Raw genomic sequence first — 19,772 nt, 5'->3', positions numbered from 1 at the left:
GGATAAAAAAAAATCGACCTAATTTCAACTGGAGGACATAAAAATAGGAGAAAATAGAGGATATTAAATATTCAAAGAGATAACACTATAATTTTCCAGCTCTAATGAAAAATATAAACTCTCAGAGAAGGCATAATTTAATATAAATCACCTTAAACAGAATAAATTTCAAAAACAATCCATACCTAGATACATTACAGTGAAACTGCATATCAAAAGTAAATACATTTTAAAATAAAAATAATTTCTTCCTTTCCCAATTCAGGTTGTTGTAAAGATCTAATGAGAATACATAATTTACATAAATCTCAATAAATATTTTAGTCATATGTACTAACTATGAGAAATCCTCTCAATCTTGTGTGTTTTGAAAACCATTACAGCCTAGCTGGCTGTGTTTTTGCATCCAAATGAATGAAACAGTTTTGCTGCTTCTTTTACTTTCTAACTGCTTAAAAGCAAAGGTTCTTGAAGACTCACTGTAATATTTATCTTCATTAGCTGGAATTAGCAAATGACAGAGCCAAACTACATGAGACTGAAGCACCCTTTCCAGTACCATTCATAACTGTTAAACAAACATTTACAGCAAGCCTACGATAGGCAAGCAATTCCAAATGATGCAAAGATAATTAGGTAATTTTCCTTTCAGCCTGTTAATAAGGTAGGCAGTATCTTATCTGAACACATGCCAGCTATTGGTAGGAAGAAAAGATATTAAACTTCTGGCTGTGCACAGTTGACTATGCAACCGATGAATTCAGTTAATAAGAATATATTTTTAGTATAAATAAAACAAAGTTTAAAAAATTAGACATGCTTCAAACTACCCTCCCTTAATGCCAGATTCAAGTAAAAAGTCAATTTAACATTATTTACTCTTTTGCTTTACATGGGGCCCTTACAGTTTTAACAATCACAATAGAGAATGTACTGCGAAAAAAAAAAACATGGAATGAAAACATATTTGTATGTAAGAAAGAAAGCCTCTACTGACAGAATCCTAAGTGTTTCTTTAAGCTTTTCCAAAGCTACAAAGAATTTCTAAAGCAGATAATTAGAGATTTACAATGAGTACTATTTAAACCCTCTAGATTTAAAAAATGTTTATTATTATTAGGACTTCATATGATCTGAAACTTCTGGAGACCAATATAAAATTAGGACTTCATATGATCTGAAACTTCTGGAGAACAATATAAAACTGTCAGAGATATAATATAAAACTGGGGAATAATATAAAACTGTCAGAACTCTGGGGCAAGAATTATAATTGAGACTCCCAATAGAAGACAATGAAACTAATGAAAACAGACACATAATAGATACATAATCTTCAATTATCTTAAAGATAGAAATAAGCAACACAATTCAATACAGTCTCTTTAACAGCAAAAGACAATGGAGTAGATACGTTCAGGACAATGTTCAGAAAAAAAAAAACCTTAAAGCAGTTTTCAATGGGAGGAAAGTTTTCAATGGGAGGAAATACACTATATTTGCTGGCAAGGAATTTACATACCATAAATAATTATTTCAAAGGTACCATGAAAGAAAACATTCCTTACCACTCTAACAAGGGGATTGTATGATTAAAATAATAAATGAAAGACAAAATCCTTATCCCTAAGTAACACTGCTGTTATATATTTTAAAGACTGTTTCCCAAGCACATTAACCTTTTAAAGACATCTGTACAAAAATCAGGTCTCATTATCCTCAATACAATCACTACCATCATAGGTAAATTATGGAGATGACAATATAACAGTATATTATCACCAACCTGCACATTTCAGTTCTCCAGTATCTGCACTGCCCTTTTCTTTGACTTCTACTAAGAAAGAATCACGAGATAAAAGTGACAGGAGTTGTCAATTTTTTTTTGTTTTAATGAAGTAAATTTTAATCCACTCACAAAGACTATACAGTAGTCCCCTCACCCCCAATCAGCAGTTTCGCTTTCCATAGTTCCAGTAATCCAAGGTCAACCATGGTCCAAAAATAGGTGATTATAGTACAATAAGACATTTTGAGAGAAAGAGAAGGTAGACCACATTCACACAAGTTTTACATTATTTTAATACTTCTATTTTATTTTACTTATTGTTGTTAATCTCTTACTGTGCCTAATTTATAAATTAAACTTCATCTTAAATATGTATGTATAGGAAAAATATTGGGTTCAGTATTATCTGTGGTTTCAGAAAACCATTGGGTGTCTTAGAACCCAGTTAAGTGGGAGAACTACTGTAATTTACAATACAAGGAATTACCAAAGGAACAGTTTTTTCTCTGTGTGACTTATCAGTTACTTAATTGAAATTCGGGCCTTATTTCAAGATCCCAGGCTAATCCACAAAACAATAATAGCAGATATTTTGATTACTGACAACGTCTTAGGCAACATAAATATACATACTCACTTCATTCTAACATTACTATGAAGTGGGTAATGTCACCAATCCCATTACAATGACGAGCAAAGCAAGGCTCAGAAAAGTTAAGTGACTTTCCCAAAGACACATATTATTAAGAGGTTGAACTGAGATTCAAGCCAGATCTCCTAACACCAAAGTTCCTATGCTACTTACCTAACTACTAAAGTAATACACCATCATGTACTTTGGTAATTCTCTGTTAATCCTTCTACTGCTTGTACAAAATTCCGTAGTGTGGATGCACTAGAATCTACTGGGCTGGTGCAAAAGTAATAGTGGTTTTTGCCATTAAAAGTAATGTTAAAAAAAAAAAAAAAGCCACCACACTTGGCTAATTTTTGTATCTTTTTAGTACAGACAGGGTTTTGCCATGTTGGTCAGGTTGATCTCAAACTCCTGACCTCAAGTGATCCACCTCCTCCCTCAGCTTCCCAAAGTGCTGGGATTACAAGTGTGAGCCACCACACCTGGCCAAGAGTCAGAATTTATATGTTAAAAGAAAAGCTGCAGATCAATAAGCATCTAGCTCAAGAATGTTTTTTTTTAATAGCAAGTTAAGCCCCCCAAAAATAGAAAATTATTAATAAAGAATACTAAAGAAGAAAGAGATAAATAAAATCAAAAGTTAGTTATTTGAAAAGAATAATAAACCTGCTAACTTCAGTAACACTGATCATGGGAGGATATGATGGCTAACTCCCCAAATAGCCCCCGGTGATCCCTACCTTCTGGTACAGTTGGCTCTGAGTATCTATGGGTTTCACATCCATGGACTGCCAAACCACAGATCAAAAATATTTGGGGGAAAAAATGAATGGGTATGGGTGCATCTGTACTGAACATGTACTGAATTTTTTCCTTTTCATTATTCCCTAAACAACACAGTACAATTATTTACATAGCAATTATTTACATAGCATTACATTGCATTAGGTATTATAAGTAATCCAGAGATGATTTAAAGTATACAGGAGGATGTGTGTAGGTTATATGCAAATACACGGCCATTTCACATAAGGGATTTGAGCATCCATGGATTTTGGTATCTCTGAGGTGTCCTGAAACCAATCCCCCACGGATACTGAGGAATGACTACATTTACTTCCTTGTGTAATTCCTTCCTGTTGATTTTGGGCTGGGCTTAGTGACTCACTTCTAATGGACAGAACAAGGCAGAAGTGATGGTATGTGACTTGGAGACTAAACCAATGAAAGCATTAAGGTGTCACTCTTTTACTCTTAGGTCACTAGCTCTAGTGGAGGCCATGTCATAAGCAAGTGCTGTGGAGAGGCCCATATGGCAAGGAAAGGAACCAAAATCTTCTGCCAACAGCATGTGAATGAGCACGGAAGTGAATCTACCAGCTCCAGTCATGTCTGTAGCCCTGTAGCCCTGGCTGCCAGCTGAACTACAACTTCCTGAGATATCCTGAGCCAGGATCTCAACAGGCTTCGTTTATTGTCTCTGAGAGTTTGAAAAACTGACTCTAAAATTTCTGCAAAATTCAAAGCTCCAAGTACAGACACACTCTTAAAAAAGAAAAACAAGGTAGGAAGACTAGCTCTACATATATCAAGACTTACAAAAGTTATAATAATGAAGATGGGGTAGTATTGTTGCAGGATCAACAGACCAATGGAATGGAGTCCAGAAACAGATTCATGCAGACCTACATGGATGTCTTATAACTCAGGGGTCAACGCAGAGTAGGGAGAAACATATGATCTTTCCAACAAATGGTTTGGGGTCAAATTGATGTCCAAGTGGAAAAAAATTTTGATCCCTGCTATATCTGATACAAACTATACATAAAATCATTTTCAGATGACTATAACTCAATGTAAAATATAAAATAAAAAAAGCTTCTAGAAATTTTAAATAATAAGACAAATAACAATAATAGGAAAGATTGAAAAGTATAGATTACAATAAAATTAAGAACTTTTATTCCTCCAAAGATATCAAAAGAATGCCACAAAATGGGAAAAATATCCACAACACATATAACCAACTTGTATTCAGAATATATAAAGAACTTCTACTAATCAACTTAAAAAAAGATAACTAATTAGAAAAATGGACAAGAATTTCAATAGGCATTTTACAAAAAAGGATATTCACGTGCCAATAACCACAGGAAACGGTCCTCAGCATCATTAATCAGGGAAATGCAAATTAAAACCATAAGGAGATACATAACATGTAACAACATCAATGAATCTCATAAACACAATTTTGAACAAAAGACACTAGACACAAATACTATATTCCATATGATTCTATTTGTATAAAGTTCAAAAACAGAGGCCGGGCGTGGTGGCTCACGCCTGTAATCCCAGCACTTTGGGAGGCTGAGGCAGGCGGATCACGAGGTCAGGAGATCGAGACTGTCCTGGCTAACAGGGGAAACCCCATCTCTACTAAAAATACAAAAAATTAGCCGGGTGTGGTGGCGGGTGCCTGTAGTCCCAGCTACGCAGGAGGCTGAGGCAGGAGAATGGCATGAACCCGGAAGGTGGAGTTTGCAGTGAGCCGAGAACGCACCACTGCACTCCAGTCTGGGTGACAGAGCAAGACTCTGTCTCAAAAAAAAAAAAAAAAAAAACCAGACTAAACTACAATGTTAAGAATCAATTTAGTAGTTACCTTGAAGGGGGTAAAGGTTAGGAGGGGAGATGAAGGGATTCTTGGGTGCTGGTAATATTCTATTTCTTGCCTTGAATGGTAGTTCTTACAAGTGTTTGCTTTGTGGGAAAAATCACTCAGATTAACAACTAGGTTCTGAACACTCTTCTTTCTGCATTACATACATCACTAAAAGTGACTTTTTAAAAAAGCAAAACATAATAACAAACGTAGCAGAGTTTAGCATGGCTAACTTCAGCCAACTGGAAAATTAAATTACACTGAACTGCTCACTTTTCCCCCAAGTTCAAATAACTGAGGGATTAAAAATCTTAAGATTTGGCTTTCAGGCAGACCAAAAAACCCCTACAAATATTCCCCCAGCTGATTCATGTAAATAAGTATTCAAAACAGAAATGACATATATTGCATTGTCTGATTTCCTATAATGGTTTTCTTTTTAAAACCCCAAAAAAATAAAAAATGCAAAAAGAAAGAGGAAGAGTAAGGAAAGAAAAACAACGAAAGATAACATAATTAGCTCCCAATAAACCAGATATTAGACAATCATCAATTCACTTCTAGTGTTTACTTTCAAGTTACCTTTAAGTAAAACATGAGATTTTCTTAGTGCAGCTTTTAAAATGTTTCTTATAAATGGACTGAGAATATCAATTAACTCACATTGTAATTGTAGTCAGCACTCAAGTGCATATAAAACATACATGTTTGTTCTCTCTTGGCACAATACCTGAATTAAACAATAGTTAAGAGAGGACAGCAGATGTTTCAAGACAGATCACATCTTAAAAATGAGAGATGAGAGATGAAGGGGAAAGTATGAGAACAACTTATGCTTTAGGAAAAGAGAAGGACGGTAGAGAATTCTAAGGAGGAAACATTAATCTTTTTATGCTATGTCTATATCAAGCAAAACAGATAAGGAACACTGAGATAAAAAGAGTAAGCCAAATGAAAAATGTGAAAGCAAAATCACAAAGTCCTCCAAAATAAGCAAAAAACATTTATTTTATTTTTTTTAGACGGAGTCTCACTCTGTCACCCAGGCTAGAGTGCAATGGCGTGATCTTGGCTCACTGCAACCTCCGCCTCCTGGGTTCATGAGATTCTCCTGCCTCAGCCTCCTGAGTAGCTGGGATTACAGGCATGGGCCACCACGCCCGGCTAATTTTGTATTTTTAGTAGAGACAGGGTTTCACCATGCTGGTGAGGCTGGTCTCCAACTCCTGACCTTGTGATCCGCCTGCCTCAGCCTCCCAAAGTGCTGGGACTACAGGCGTGAGCCACCACACCCGGCTGCAAAACAAATATTTTTTAATAGTATTTTTACATTTCATTTTGAACAAATTAGGAAGGAGGTGGGGAAAAGGAAATAAACAACAACAAACCAAAAGAAGTGAAGAGGTAAGAGGCAAATAGCCAAAACCTTGACGCTGACCAGAAAATTACCTTTCAGAGGTAAACCTATATCACAAACTTGCTATAAAATATTCTTTTGTTGTTGTTGTTGTTAAGACGGACTTTTGCTCATTGCCCAGGCTGGAGTGCAATGGCGCGATCTCGGCTCACTGCAACCTGCGCCTCCCAGGTTCAAGTGATTCTCTTGCCTCAGCCTCCTGATTCTCTTGCCTCAGCCTCCTGAGTAGCTGAGATTATAGGCACCCACCACCATGTTGGGCTAATTTTTGTATTTTTAGTAGAGATGGAGTTTCACTATGTTGGCCAGCCTGGTCTCGAACTCCTGGCCTCAAGTGATCCACTCGCCTGGGCCCCCCAAAGTGCTGGGATTACAGGTGTGAGCCACTGTGCCCGGCCTAAAATATTCTTAAGAAGTAATTTGAAAGTAATCAATATTGCAAAGCTGCAAAGAAACAGGTGGAAAATATTACTTAACACTACCATTAACCACCTGTATGGTGATTTTCATACATAAAGGGCTTTCACATATAATAGGTTGTCAATTCTGTGAGAGAACTTATAATTAGAGAATGTAGTGAGACCTCGTTTCAAAAAAAGAAAAAAAAAAAAAGAGGAAAAGGTCTCTAAGATGTGAAAACACTAAGTGGAAGCATCCAGTGTTCATTACACCATGCCATTTATAAATGTCCTTACCATGAAATACTCAGAGACTAAAAAAAATTGTTGACTTAAGAAAACAAAATTGAGTAGCATGGGACAGTAATTTGGAACCACTAGGTAAAATCCTTACCTAACACTGGTAGAGAGTGGATGAGGAGAAGAGGTGAGAAAATGAAGCTTATACTTGGGTTTATGCCACGGGGAATACTTTTACTGGAACTGCTTAATAACTGGGTATTTTTTGTTTCAGTGGTAACATCCCCAAGGATAAGGTGCAAGATGGCCCCATCCCTTAAGGTACTCATATCATTTTAGGCATGGTTCTTCTAAGACTTGGTATCTGTACTGTCTATATTTTATATTTGATGTAAATATAACATCTTAACAGATTCATCAAGCTTCCTACTTAAAGAGATATCAGGTACAAAATAACTAAATTACCTTTAAGAGATGCTTTCTTTTAAATATGATATAAATTATCTTATAGAGATAGCTTTTAGATTCTCTTAAAATAAAAACTTTATACTTTTACTTCAACAAGCTTCTGCAGTAACAGCATGACCAGAATCTGGTAAACTGTAACTTTCAAACTCTTTGAAATTTGGTCAAAATAAATCATTTCTTTTCAAGTTGTTTTGGGAATCCAGACTTTCAGAGGTAAATCTTATGTGAGTATATTTTACTAACTGTATATATGTAAAATCTGAACAAGTGGTTGGTAATAATGGATTGTTAAATACAGTAGGGTAGACTTGATGTCTAGACAAGATAGTGGTGAGAGCTGCACTTTAAAGAACATTGGTTACTTGCTCTGATAAAAAGGAAAAACAAAGAATGTTTCTATTATGTAAGGTTACTATGAAATGCTTAGATCTTGAACCTACAACAATAGATACAGCTGCCACTACTTTGAAAACAATTTCATTGGAATCCATCATATGCTAAAAGCTGATTATTTTCCATGTCCACAACTCTAGTTAACATTTTCAAGACTGTATATTTCACTAATCTTTACTTCTAGCCTCTTTAAACGTAAAACAAAAACAGATTATATATGAGAAACAGCAAGAGCTAGTGAGTGTTGGGAATCATCAGGCAATGAGTAGTAGCTGAAATGAGACACTGTAAGAGAAGAGGGCCACAGCTACAACACTTAAAATTAAATGTAACACCCTATTTACGTTAGAAAACCTGCTCTGCACAATTCATTAACTCAACAAATACTAATTACTGCCTGACACATAACAGTGGTATATTCGAAGGTTATTTAAAAACTTATTTTAATGTAAGAGCCCTGTGTCCTTAAGAAGGTTTTTTTTTAAAACAAACAAACAACTTAAAATTCTATAGTTAAATATGAAATTACTACATACAACTGTGTACAGAAAAAGTAAAATTTAACTTTTAATTTTCAGTATGATTTAGATCAGGAAAGGGACCTAAGATTATTCAGCCCAACCCTTTTATTGGGAGGGAAAAGCGAAGAAAAGCTAGTAATGTAGCCCATATGGTCTCACAAATGGTGATAGTATGGAATTCAAAATAAAAAATATATTAAGTAGATTTAGACTTACAATAGACTCTTAATAAAGCTAATAACTAAACAATCAACAAAATAAAGTCTGAATTAACTCAATTTTTCTTAGCTAATTTTAATAAGGAAAGGGGTTCCTAAATGGCTAAGAAGTAAAATTTCACGTAACAAGGCTGGCATAGCTATGACTATAATAAAAATTGTCTTTACAGAAACAAAAAATATTCAGGATAAGTGTTTTGAAGTCAAAAGAAAGAAAAGAACACCAAAATAATCAATCCCTTTCCCGAAGTGTCCCTGATTACTCTATTTCCTTATGTTTAAGAACCTCAGAATGGGCCGGGTGCGGTGGCTTACGCCTGTAATAGGTGGGTAGATCTCTGGAGCCCAGAAGTTGGTGACCAACATGGGTAACAAGGTGAAATCCCATCTCTACAAAAAATACAAAAAAAAACTAGCTGGGAGTGGTGGCACACACTTGTAGTCCCAGCTACTCAGGAGGCTGAGGTGGGAGGATTGCTTGAGCCTGGGGGCTCAGTGAGGTGTAATCGTGCCACTGCACTCCAGCATGGGCAACAGAGTGAGACCCTGTCTCAAAAAACAAACAAACAACAACGAAAAACACCTCAAAATGGTACCCTCCCTATATCTAAAATGATTCCTATCTATTTTTATGCTTCAGTGAGGTGGCGGCTGCAGTGAGGTGTAATCGTGCCACTACACTCCAGCATGGGCGACAGCGTAAGACCCTGTCTCAAAAAACAAACAAATAAACAACAACAAAAAACACCTCAAAATGGTACCCTCCCTATATATAAAATGATTCCTATCTATATTTTAACTATAAATTACCTGATGAATATATAATCAGCCCTTTTTTCAAAAGATAGCATACTTATAGGCAGCAGACACCAACCTTTTTGGCAACAGGGACCAGTTTTGAGGAAGACAATTTTTCCATGGAAGGAGTGAGAGGGCACACAACCTAGATCCCTCGCGTCTGCAGTTCACAATAGGGTCTGCACTTCTGTGACAATCTAATGCCACCACTGATCTGACAAGCAGTAGAGCTGAGGAGGTAATGCTCACTCCCCTGCCCTCCCTCCCCCGTCCCCACGGCCACTCACCTCCTGCTGTGACGCCCGGTTCCTAACAGGCCACAGACCAGTAGTGGTCCACAAGCCCAGGGGTTGGGGACCCCTGCTTATAGGCAGAAAAATGAACATTTTCATAAAATAGCATTATATTAGGAGAGTGTTCTGAAAGAGCCAAAGAGGTTTAAAAATGAATTCATGGTACTCGTTCTTTTCTCATTTATTATCTACCAAATAAAAATAAAGAGAGACTTGTCCTTCTACAGATGGCAAGTTTTTGTAATTTGAAGAGTATAATATATTTAAAAAATATTTTCAGGCACATCTCTGCAATTGTTTTGGTTTAGGCTTTATTAATTGTATTTACAAACACAATTTTTAAGAAAGGTTGACAGTGACTGGTACAAGCAAGAAATTAAGATTCTCTGCAAACTCATATTCTGATTACTCTCAAACCTGGCATGTGACATCCCAAACCTGGCATGTGACATCCGCAGTATTAAACCAAAAACCTCCCAGAATTGTTCATTTTAAATGTAATGCTTTACTCATTAAAAATATACATGCATATCTTTTTAAAAATATGGAGAAATCAGGGACTGTATTTGAAAACATGGTTCACAACAGATGTAAATATCTATTAATAATGGGCTAATATGGAATGATCTCTAAGAATACTGAACAGCATACAGAGTATAGCCACTTGCACACACGTGTGTGTGTGTGTGTGTGTGTGTGTGAGAAAGACAGAAAGAGAAAGAGAGAGACAGAGAGAGACAGGGTCTCGCTCTCCCCTGTTATTTCAATCAAGTTTTTCTACCAGTTACATTCTTAAGAGAACCTCTCCTTTTAAGAACTGCATCTTAGCACAGTGGCTCATACCTATAATTCCGGCACTTTGGGAGGCTGAGATAGGAGGATCACTTGAGGCCAAGAGTTTGAGATCAGCCTGAGCAACAGGCTGTGAGATTCTATACAGTAGTTAGGGACTACTCGAAGGTCACTTGCAGGTTTATGACTCCACCTGTCATCCATCCAACAAGTATTTCTTGTAAGCCTACTACACATACTGTTCTCGGTGATGGCAGATGTAGCAGTAAATAAAACAAGACAAAACAAAGCCCTTGTTTTCACAGAGCATCCATTATGGTAAGGGGAGAAAAGGAAATAAAAACATATGTCAAGAAAAACAGGACAGTAATTTTATATAAAATAATGACATTCATCTTTGTGTTAAAGATAGATATACTGAGCAAACATTTTACTTATGCTCTCATTTAATTGGTATCTTGAAAGGTACCAACTGCCTCCCAATCACCAAATTAAACAATTTTCTCAGTCTCCATTTTCCTTATATTCCTCTAAGCATCTGATACTGCTGACCACCTTCATTTTGAAACTCCAATGGTTTGCATGACAAATTTCCTATTCTGGTTCTTATCTTTTCACATTAGTGTGACATTAACATATAGCTCACATCTAGGATTTGAGACCATCCCCTATCCAACAAAAGGAAATGGATTTAATTGATGTAGAAATCGGACAGCACCTAGAGAAAAGTTTTCACTTTGTTCTTAATTTCCGATAGTTTTTAGAATATTATTATCAATGTAATTACATTTATTCAACGCACTAGAGAGTAACAACATCAATAAGCACCTGTACAAAATGTTACATTTTATAACACCCTTTCGCATTTACTTCATTTAATCCTCATAAAATGATAACAACCCTATAATAGTTGCACATTAAAAACAAAGTCCTGCTTTTCAGAATGACTTCACTAAAAAACTAGACTTAAGTAGTATCCTTTATTTTTCCTTTAATATTTGGAAACTACCTTAAAGTATAATGAAAAACATAAGAAACATCTGTAATCCCAATATTCAAAAATAACATTTGCTAACATTTTGCTACATTGAACATTTCTTCCATCCCATCCCTATTAACTTTAATAATTTTTAATTGCTTCATACTGACTAGAATATTAATATTCTGTAAAAAAGAAGTTTATTTTTTTATTTAAAAATAAACAATCCAGGTGGGGGACCACACTGATCGAACTGACTGTGAAGTCAACTCAAACAATTTTTATAATTTTTTAAGTTGTAGTTTTAGAGTTACAGGTGGAAAAAGAAATGAAGCATATTTATTCAATAAATGTTTACATGTGCAAAGCAACACAAACAAAAATTATGTACATGAAGACAACTAGATTCTCACCTGTTCAATCTCTTTGGTTTTTGATGCTATTGCTTTAGAGCGAGTGGTTAGCTGACTATCTTCAAATAATTCTATCCCATGTGTTGTGTTTGACTCAGGTTCCTCTGGCTGGTCAGTAAACAATGGTGCTGTGGATCCCGCCTTGAAAAGGAATTAGAAATCTTTAATTATTTTCTTAAAAAACATAGAGCATTTCAGATGGTTGTGTATAGGCACTAACTGGCAAATTATATTAAGTGCTAAGTTTAACATGTTTTAAGAAAAGAAAACTCTCTCCATTTCACTATGCATAATGAGCATATGTGAAATGGATTAAAGAAGAAATGACTGCTACTTTTTTTTTTTTTTTAATATGGAACACTTCATGAATTTGCGTGCCATCCTTGCACAGGGGCCACGCTAATCTTCTGTTTCATGCCAATTTTTAGTATATGTGCTGCCGAAGCAAGTGAGGCTGTTACTTTTTAAATTTTAGGTAAGACAAAGCCTCTAGGCCTATTCGATTCCAAAATATTATTTCACATTATATTAAGATACAGATAAAAAATTATTCTCCCACGACTATTCCTTAAGTGATCAGCTTACGAAATACTGAGGAGAAAAAGTCCAAATGGAAGTGAGGGGTGTTGTACACACATAAAGAAAAATATTTAAAGGGAATATGAGAAAAGGCTGTATTTTTAGAAGTTAAATCACCTTGCTCCTGTAGCCTAATAATTCACTGAAATCATTAAAAAGAAAACCCCACAAATCAATAATGATCACTTCAGTTTTAGACCAATAATTGAAAAATCAATAAATACACTGTGAATTATGTCTAAAACAGTCAGGTGGGGGATTAAGTACTGGAATACATATATGCATAGACTATCTCTGGAAGGACACTACAGAAAAAAATTATCAAAGGAGTTGTCTCAATAGTAACAACTTAGAAGAAGTAGCAAAGAAGAGCCACATTGTAAATACTTTGGTGCCATTTGAATTTCTGACACATACATGTATGATCCACCAAAAAATAAAAACCCGAGGCAGGCGGATCCTGAGGTCAAGGGATCAAGACCATACTGGCCAACGTGGTGAAAACCCGTCTCTACTAAAAATACAAAAATTAGCTGGGTGTAGTGGCGGGTGCCTGTAATCCCAGCAAGAGAATCACTTGAACCCGGGAGGCAGAGGTTGCAGTGAGCCAAAATCACGCCAGCACCACTGCACTCCAGCCTGGCGACAGAGCAAGACACCGTCTCAAAAAACAAACAACACTAGTTTATTTTTAACAAGTTTTGAGTTACACATGTTAAGGGACTTATACCAAAAGCATAAAAATCATTTAAGAAAAGAATTCCACTAGCAACATTCTTTGTAAATTGCCCAGTCCCTGGTGTTCTGTTACTGCAACACAAAACTAAGACATAGGCCTATACACAATATGTAAACTGGTGAGCAAAGAAAGTACATCAGAGAAGATAGGAGCTTTCAGAAACAAAAAGGAAGTGAAAAAGGGAAAAAAAAACTGACAGTTAATTTAAAAGAGCTCATTAGTAATTAAATTTATTTCAATTAGATATATATGTCCAAGGTACTGTACGGAAAACAAAGCAAGTGTTTGAGATACATTCAACATATATCGCTAGGCAAAAAAATTAAGGTCATCAATGAAATATAAAGTGGCATAAAATTTTGTAGTAGGTAGAAAAGTGGAATGAAGATCTTGGTTGTATTATCTCCAACACTAGTGATTCCACTGAATGAGTACAAATTTGAAAGAGGGCCATGGAAGATGGTCATTCTAGACTAGGGACAGAATAAGCACAGACACTGAAGCCAAAAATAACACACTATATGTGAAAACAACATAAGTCGTAAATTTTAAATTTTTCCTGACCTGTTCTATTGAGACTTTTTTTTTTTTTTTTTTTTTTTTGAGACTAGGTCTTGCTCTGCCACCCAGGCTGGAGTGCAGTGATGCAGTCACAGCTCACTGCAGCCTCAATCATCCAGAAGCAAGATCCTCTCACCTCAGCCTCCTGAACAGCTAGAACTACAGGCACATGCCACCATGCCCAGCTAATTTTTTGTGGATTTTTTTTTTGTGTACAGACGGGGTCCCACTATTTTTGCAGGTGTGAGCCAGTGTACCTGCCCCCACTGTCCCCATTTCTTTTTTTTCTGAGACAGGGTCTTGCTCTGTCACCCAGCCCGGAGGGCCATGGTGTGATCACAGCTCACTGCAAACTTCAATTCCTGGGCTCAAGTGATCCTCCCACCTTAGCCTCCTGAGTAGCTGGGACTAAGGGGCTACCACACCCAGCTTTTTTTTTTTTTTTTTTGTAGTGACAAGACCTCACTACATTGCCCAGGCTGGTCTCCAACTCCTGGCCTCAAACAATCTTCCTGCCTAGGTCTCATCTACCAGGACATTCTAATATCCTTCAAATAATTTTCTTTTCATTCTGACAACCAAAAGAAAACTCTCACCGCTATTTGTTTAAGGACAGCAAATTATATCTCTACAAAACTTGACTGCAACCTTCTTGATGGCTAGGATGGTACCTCAAAAGCAATGTCTGACACAAGTAGATATACAATGCATATTTAGTGAATTTAAATAAACTATAAGAAAACTAGTACAGTATTTTTTTAAGTGTGCCTTAAAACACTAATCCTGAAATACATGCTGTGAAAAAAATTACATAGTCAAAAGTTTGGTAAATTATGCAAACTCTTTTATTATCCTCTTATTGAACACGGATGAACATATTAATAATAAATTAAAATATCTAAAAAGTGCTGAAATATCAAAACCAACCCAACTCTTTTAAACTTAGCATCTCAAATAAACTGGCTACTAGAACCTTTTTTTTTCTTCCTCAGACCATTAAGACCCTTCAGATACGCTGTCAAATACCTTGGGAAATGCTGTAGTAGAGCCCAGAAGATGAAAGTATAAAACTGAAAAGTGGCAGGAACCACAACATACCTGAATATTTAAGTATATTATTAAATTTAACTTCAATTTCACTGGACTTTCTATAAACTACACGTTTTCCCAAACAAATTGCTTAGAACCATAATGAGGGCAGCAAGTGAATATAAGGTGGAAACTTAAGCATTCTATCTATCTCAGCTCATAATAATGAAATTTACACAATGTTTCTGAAGTACATGAACCATTACTTAAAAGGCTCATATAAAATAAAATATTGCCACAGTTAGATTTAAACAGACACGCACATGCACACACACACACACACACACACACACACACACATACACAGTACTTTGCCAAACTCTTGCTTGGCATCAAAGGCCTTTCTTCTTTCCAGGCTATTCTGTCAAATTAGATATCAGTTTACAGGACCAAGGCCAAAATTATGTTTCTCAAAAAGCATGGACCACTGAAATGAGTAACTATTTAACAATAGCCTGAGAACAAATTAGCAAAATATTAATAAGCTAAAGTATTAATAAGAGAAAAATATTAATATGATATGGGACTAAGTTTACAAAAATTATCTCAAAAATTTCCCAAATGCTTTATTTCCAGTATGAAAAAGTATCAATCTAAGTAGAAAAATACTTTAGAGAATGGGATGAAATTGATGCTGCTGTTCAATATTAATGATATACACAAATAAACATATTATGGTTATCAGTGCTACTCTCACATATCTTGCCTTTGATCCAACAAAAGAACATGTCTGACCTATGACTCAACTTACAGATTTTTTTAGGGTTATTTGCTTTTCATTAATTTGAAATCTAGCAAATTCTGAGCAAATTTTAGAGGAAAAAAAGATGTTTAAAAAGTCTTTCTAGATCCAAAGTCACTCATGGATTATTCAGTGTCAAGATGCATTCAAGAAATGGGAGAACCCAAGCAGAATATTTAAATTTGAGAACAGTAATGAGCTTTTATAAAAACCTGAGATAAAAAATGATGGGAGAAGGGAGGATATACTATTAATGTTCATACATTAATAAAGCCTTGCTAATTGAAGATAAAGTATTAAGTAAAGAAATTATTCTTTTTGAAAGTTTTTGGTTCTGTAAAACAAACTACCAATATTCCAAAGCAGCAATTTTGAAGCATAAATATCAATGATTAATATAGAAACATTATTCTAAATTATTAGAGAAAATAACCAAAATAATCCAATTAAATGTATTACTGAAAAGTATTGTTCATGCTTTTAAACAGTGCTGGAAAAGTACCAAGAAGGAACAGCTTGGTGTTTTTGATACATTTACTGGAGAATATGCATAAATATCTATTATTATAGCTACAATAGGGAGGAAACCTTGACCCACTTAAGAACAATTGATATCTAAAAAAGAAAGGCTCTATTTGCGTAAGTTCTGATAGGGTTTGTACTTTTTATGAGCAGTGTACATTAGTTACTTTGGAAAGGATCTTTTCACTGTATAAAGATGTAGTTAAGTATTATTTTTACATACAATATCAACGCTTGATCCCTTTTATCAAAGAACATTCTATAAAAGTCATTCCAAAAGTAAATCAAAAAGCCAGAATGCTCCTTCAAATAAAAATAATTTGTCATGAGACGGATTTTTATATTCTCTACCTGACATGTCAAAGAATTCCCATAGTATCAAATCCTGAATCTAAAAGCTTAATTGTGCCCACAAAATTTCTGTATTTCCCTTTTAGAGATGTTACAGTTTATACAGAAATTTTTCAGTTCATTTCAAAATATGTTAATACAAACGTGTCATAAACCTTTTTCTATGGTCCCAAAAATGTTCCCATCTTTCAGTATTCAAGACTCATCAAGGTCTCAGGTTGCCCAGACAATGAATAATTTTATTTCTTGGGATATTTATGAGATAATTTGCATGAAGTATAACAAGCAATATAAATATGGTCCACAATCCAAGGTCAAATTAGATTTCTGTTCTGAATTCACTGGTTTATAACTAAGTGGCTTAGCATGATTTCCTGAGATACTTTTAACAGCAAAGCCCATTAAAAGAAGTATATAAATAACGCATTTTTCCTATACTCCATAGTTATACTATTCTTACACACCAAAACTACTGGAAACATTCAGACAAAGCGTGATTACTGAATTCAGAGTCATTCATATTCTGACTATCATTCTGTGTGGTAATTTTAATACCTGTAATCCATGAGGATGTATTTTGAAGTACGGGAATAAATCAAATATTTTTCGCCCATAATTTAAAATCCAGACAAAACTTTCAGATGTGAAACATAAAGGAGACATTATGCCTTACCTCATACTCAGAAATTTCAGGCAAGTTACTTTCATCTGATTTCTCTAGCTTTTCAGCAGCCCACTTGCTTGCAGCCTCAGCAAGTTCCTTTTCAGTTAGCCTACTGGGTTTGTCTAACACCTAATAAAAATAGAAGAACATTTCTGTTACAATTCTCAAGGGCTTTTAAACTTCAAATACACCAAGAAGTACACTCCACTTAACATTTAAAATCATATAAGCCTTCAAATTTCTATGGAGAACAGGTACATTCTTTATTTCCTCCTTCAAAAATATTCAACATGGAATTACTTTAAGTAGCAATTCCTTTGGGACATATGGACCAGATCTAATTCTTAATTTCATTTACATAAGACTCTAGGAATTCATCTAAGTAACAAAGCAAAAGACACTGACAATTAACTCATATACTAATTATATTTAGAATATAAAAGACATCATACTGATTTCAACTTTGTGCCTTTAAGCACATTTAATGAAATAAGTAATGTCTAAATTTCAGTAAGGCAAATTCCTAATACAACAGAAACGTACAGATATGCTATTATTACAGTGTATGGTGAGTTACATAAATCCTACTCCTTACACAAAATTTTTAAACTTAAATTTCATTTTTTGATCCTACTACTAGTTCCTTTATCTAACTGCATACAATACTAAACAAGGTAGGGGCTTTGCAGTTATATAGAGACCTGGCTTTGAATCGCAGTTTAATGACTTGCTAGGTAGATGACTTTACACCCATAACTTATGACACCATGAGCCTTGGTTTCTTCATTTACAAAATAGGGGTTAATAATGCTCACTTTACAAAGCAGTTGTGAGAATTGAAGGAGGTAATAGATCTGGAAGTATCTACAATAATGCTTGGTACCTTAGTGTTTCTTTCTTTTCCATATTCACTGATGTGAATCTATTATACTAAAACATATCTGAAAATCAATCAGCCCATGGGCTCAATATAAAAATAAAGAAAGTAAAATGTCTTTTCTGGATCAGATATAATTCCCCCAGTACCGTTTAAAGGTTTATTTTGTAAATAAGATATGAATTGTAAAGCACAAATTTAAAAATTATTTCCTTAGGGCCGTTATGGTAATTCTCCGATTCCATTCTACTTCCTAGGCATACATTTTCATCAGCTTTGCCCTGCCATGCCTAGTTGCATAACCATCTCTTACTTAAAAAACCTTCTATTACTAAGCTTTACTTCTCTAAAGTCACATCACTGATTTCAAATACACCCCTTGTGGATGACAGTGCTGGGCACTGAACTTATGGGGCACTACCATTTATAAAGTGCTTTTATCTATGAACCAAAAGAAGTACTTTAATTAAATAGAATTCCATGAAGGTGATTAGAGAGGCTTTATTATCCCAACTTATAAACTAAAAAACTGAATGATGGTGACCTGCTCAAAGTCATTAACAAATGCTGAGCTGGGACTTAAATCTAGGTTTTTTTTGGGAGGGGCAGGGGGGAATGCAGTCTCACTCTGTCGCCCAGGCTAAAGTGCAGTGCCGTGATCTCGGCTCACTGCAACCTCTGCCTCCTGGGTTCAAGCAATTCCCCAACCTCAGCCTCCCGAGTAGCTAAGAGTACAAATGCGCACACCATAACCGGGTAATTTTTGTATTTTTAGTAGAGACGGGATTTCACCACGTTGGCCAGGCTGGTCTCAAACTCCTGAGCTCAGGTGATCCGCCTGCCTTGGCCTCCCAAAGTGCTGGGATTACAAGCATGAGCCAACGTGCCTGGCTTAGATTTTTTTTTAACTGAAAAGGTCATTTGATGTTTTTCTACACCTTGTTAAATTCATCAAACTACTGGCTAGTCATCTACAACATTTACTGGAATATTATAGCAATATATCTATATGAAGTATATTCTACAGCCATTGAGGAAGCTTAAACAGCTCATTCCAAAGCCGTGTCCATACATAAGGTTAAAAAGGTATTATAAATAATACTTTTATTATTACTCAGTAATAGAAGGTTTTCTTAAAAGCTAGTTAGAAGAAGAAAACAAATATACAAACACAAATATATCCAAGAAAGTTTTTTTTTTTTTCCAGGGGGTGAGGGGGCATACCTATTTAAGAGAAAATTAAAGAGCAAAAACAATTATATGACTTCTCTCTAGCAAAGAATGAAGTGGCTGGGTGCAGTGGCTCATACCTGTAATCCCAGCACTTTGGGAGGCTGAGGCAGGCAGATCACCTGAGGTCAGGAGTACGAGACCAGACCAGCCTGGCCAACACGGTGAAACCCCATCTCTACTACAAATACAAAAATTAGCCAGGTGTGGTGGCAGGCACCTGTAATCCCAGCTACTTGGGAGGCTGAGGCAGGAGAATTGCTTGAACCTGGGAGGTGGAGGTTGCAGTGAGCCGAGATTATGCCACTGCACTCCAGCCTGGACAACAGAGTGAAACTCCGTTCTGCCCTTCAAAAAGAATGAAGCAAAAGCCTACTATAACTTATTGTCATTCTGTCTG

General features: G+C 35.6%; 1 protein-coding gene and 1 non-coding gene across 12 annotated transcripts in view; both read right to left on the bottom strand.

Annotated features, from left to right (window-relative positions):
• Positions 1-19,772, bottom strand: part of PPHLN1 (periphilin 1) — a 120,516-nt gene that overhangs the window by 37,709 nt on the left and 63,035 nt on the right. For all 11 annotated transcript variants that reach the window (XM_063672637.1, XM_063672638.1, XM_054445306.2 and 8 more), the window contains 2 exons: positions 17,275-17,394; positions 12,019-12,159 (listed from right to left, as the gene is read on the bottom strand). In XM_063672637.1, the coding sequence (XP_063528707.1) occupies positions 12,019-12,159; positions 17,275-17,394 (261 nt within the window). The remainder of the gene's footprint in view (positions 1-12,018; positions 12,160-17,274; positions 17,395-19,772) is intronic.
• On the bottom strand, positions 12,365-12,466 carry LOC129011008 (U6 spliceosomal RNA). The gene has a single exon (XR_008493153.1). It is a non-coding gene; the product is annotated as a U6 spliceosomal RNA (small nuclear RNA).

The sequence above is a fragment of the Pongo pygmaeus genome, chromosome 10, assembly GCF_028885625.2.
Source record: "Pongo pygmaeus isolate AG05252 chromosome 10, NHGRI_mPonPyg2-v2.0_pri, whole genome shotgun sequence".
Lineage (NCBI taxonomy): Eukaryota > Metazoa > Chordata > Mammalia > Primates > Hominidae > Pongo > Pongo pygmaeus.
This window is presented reverse-complemented; position numbering and strand designations above follow the sequence as displayed.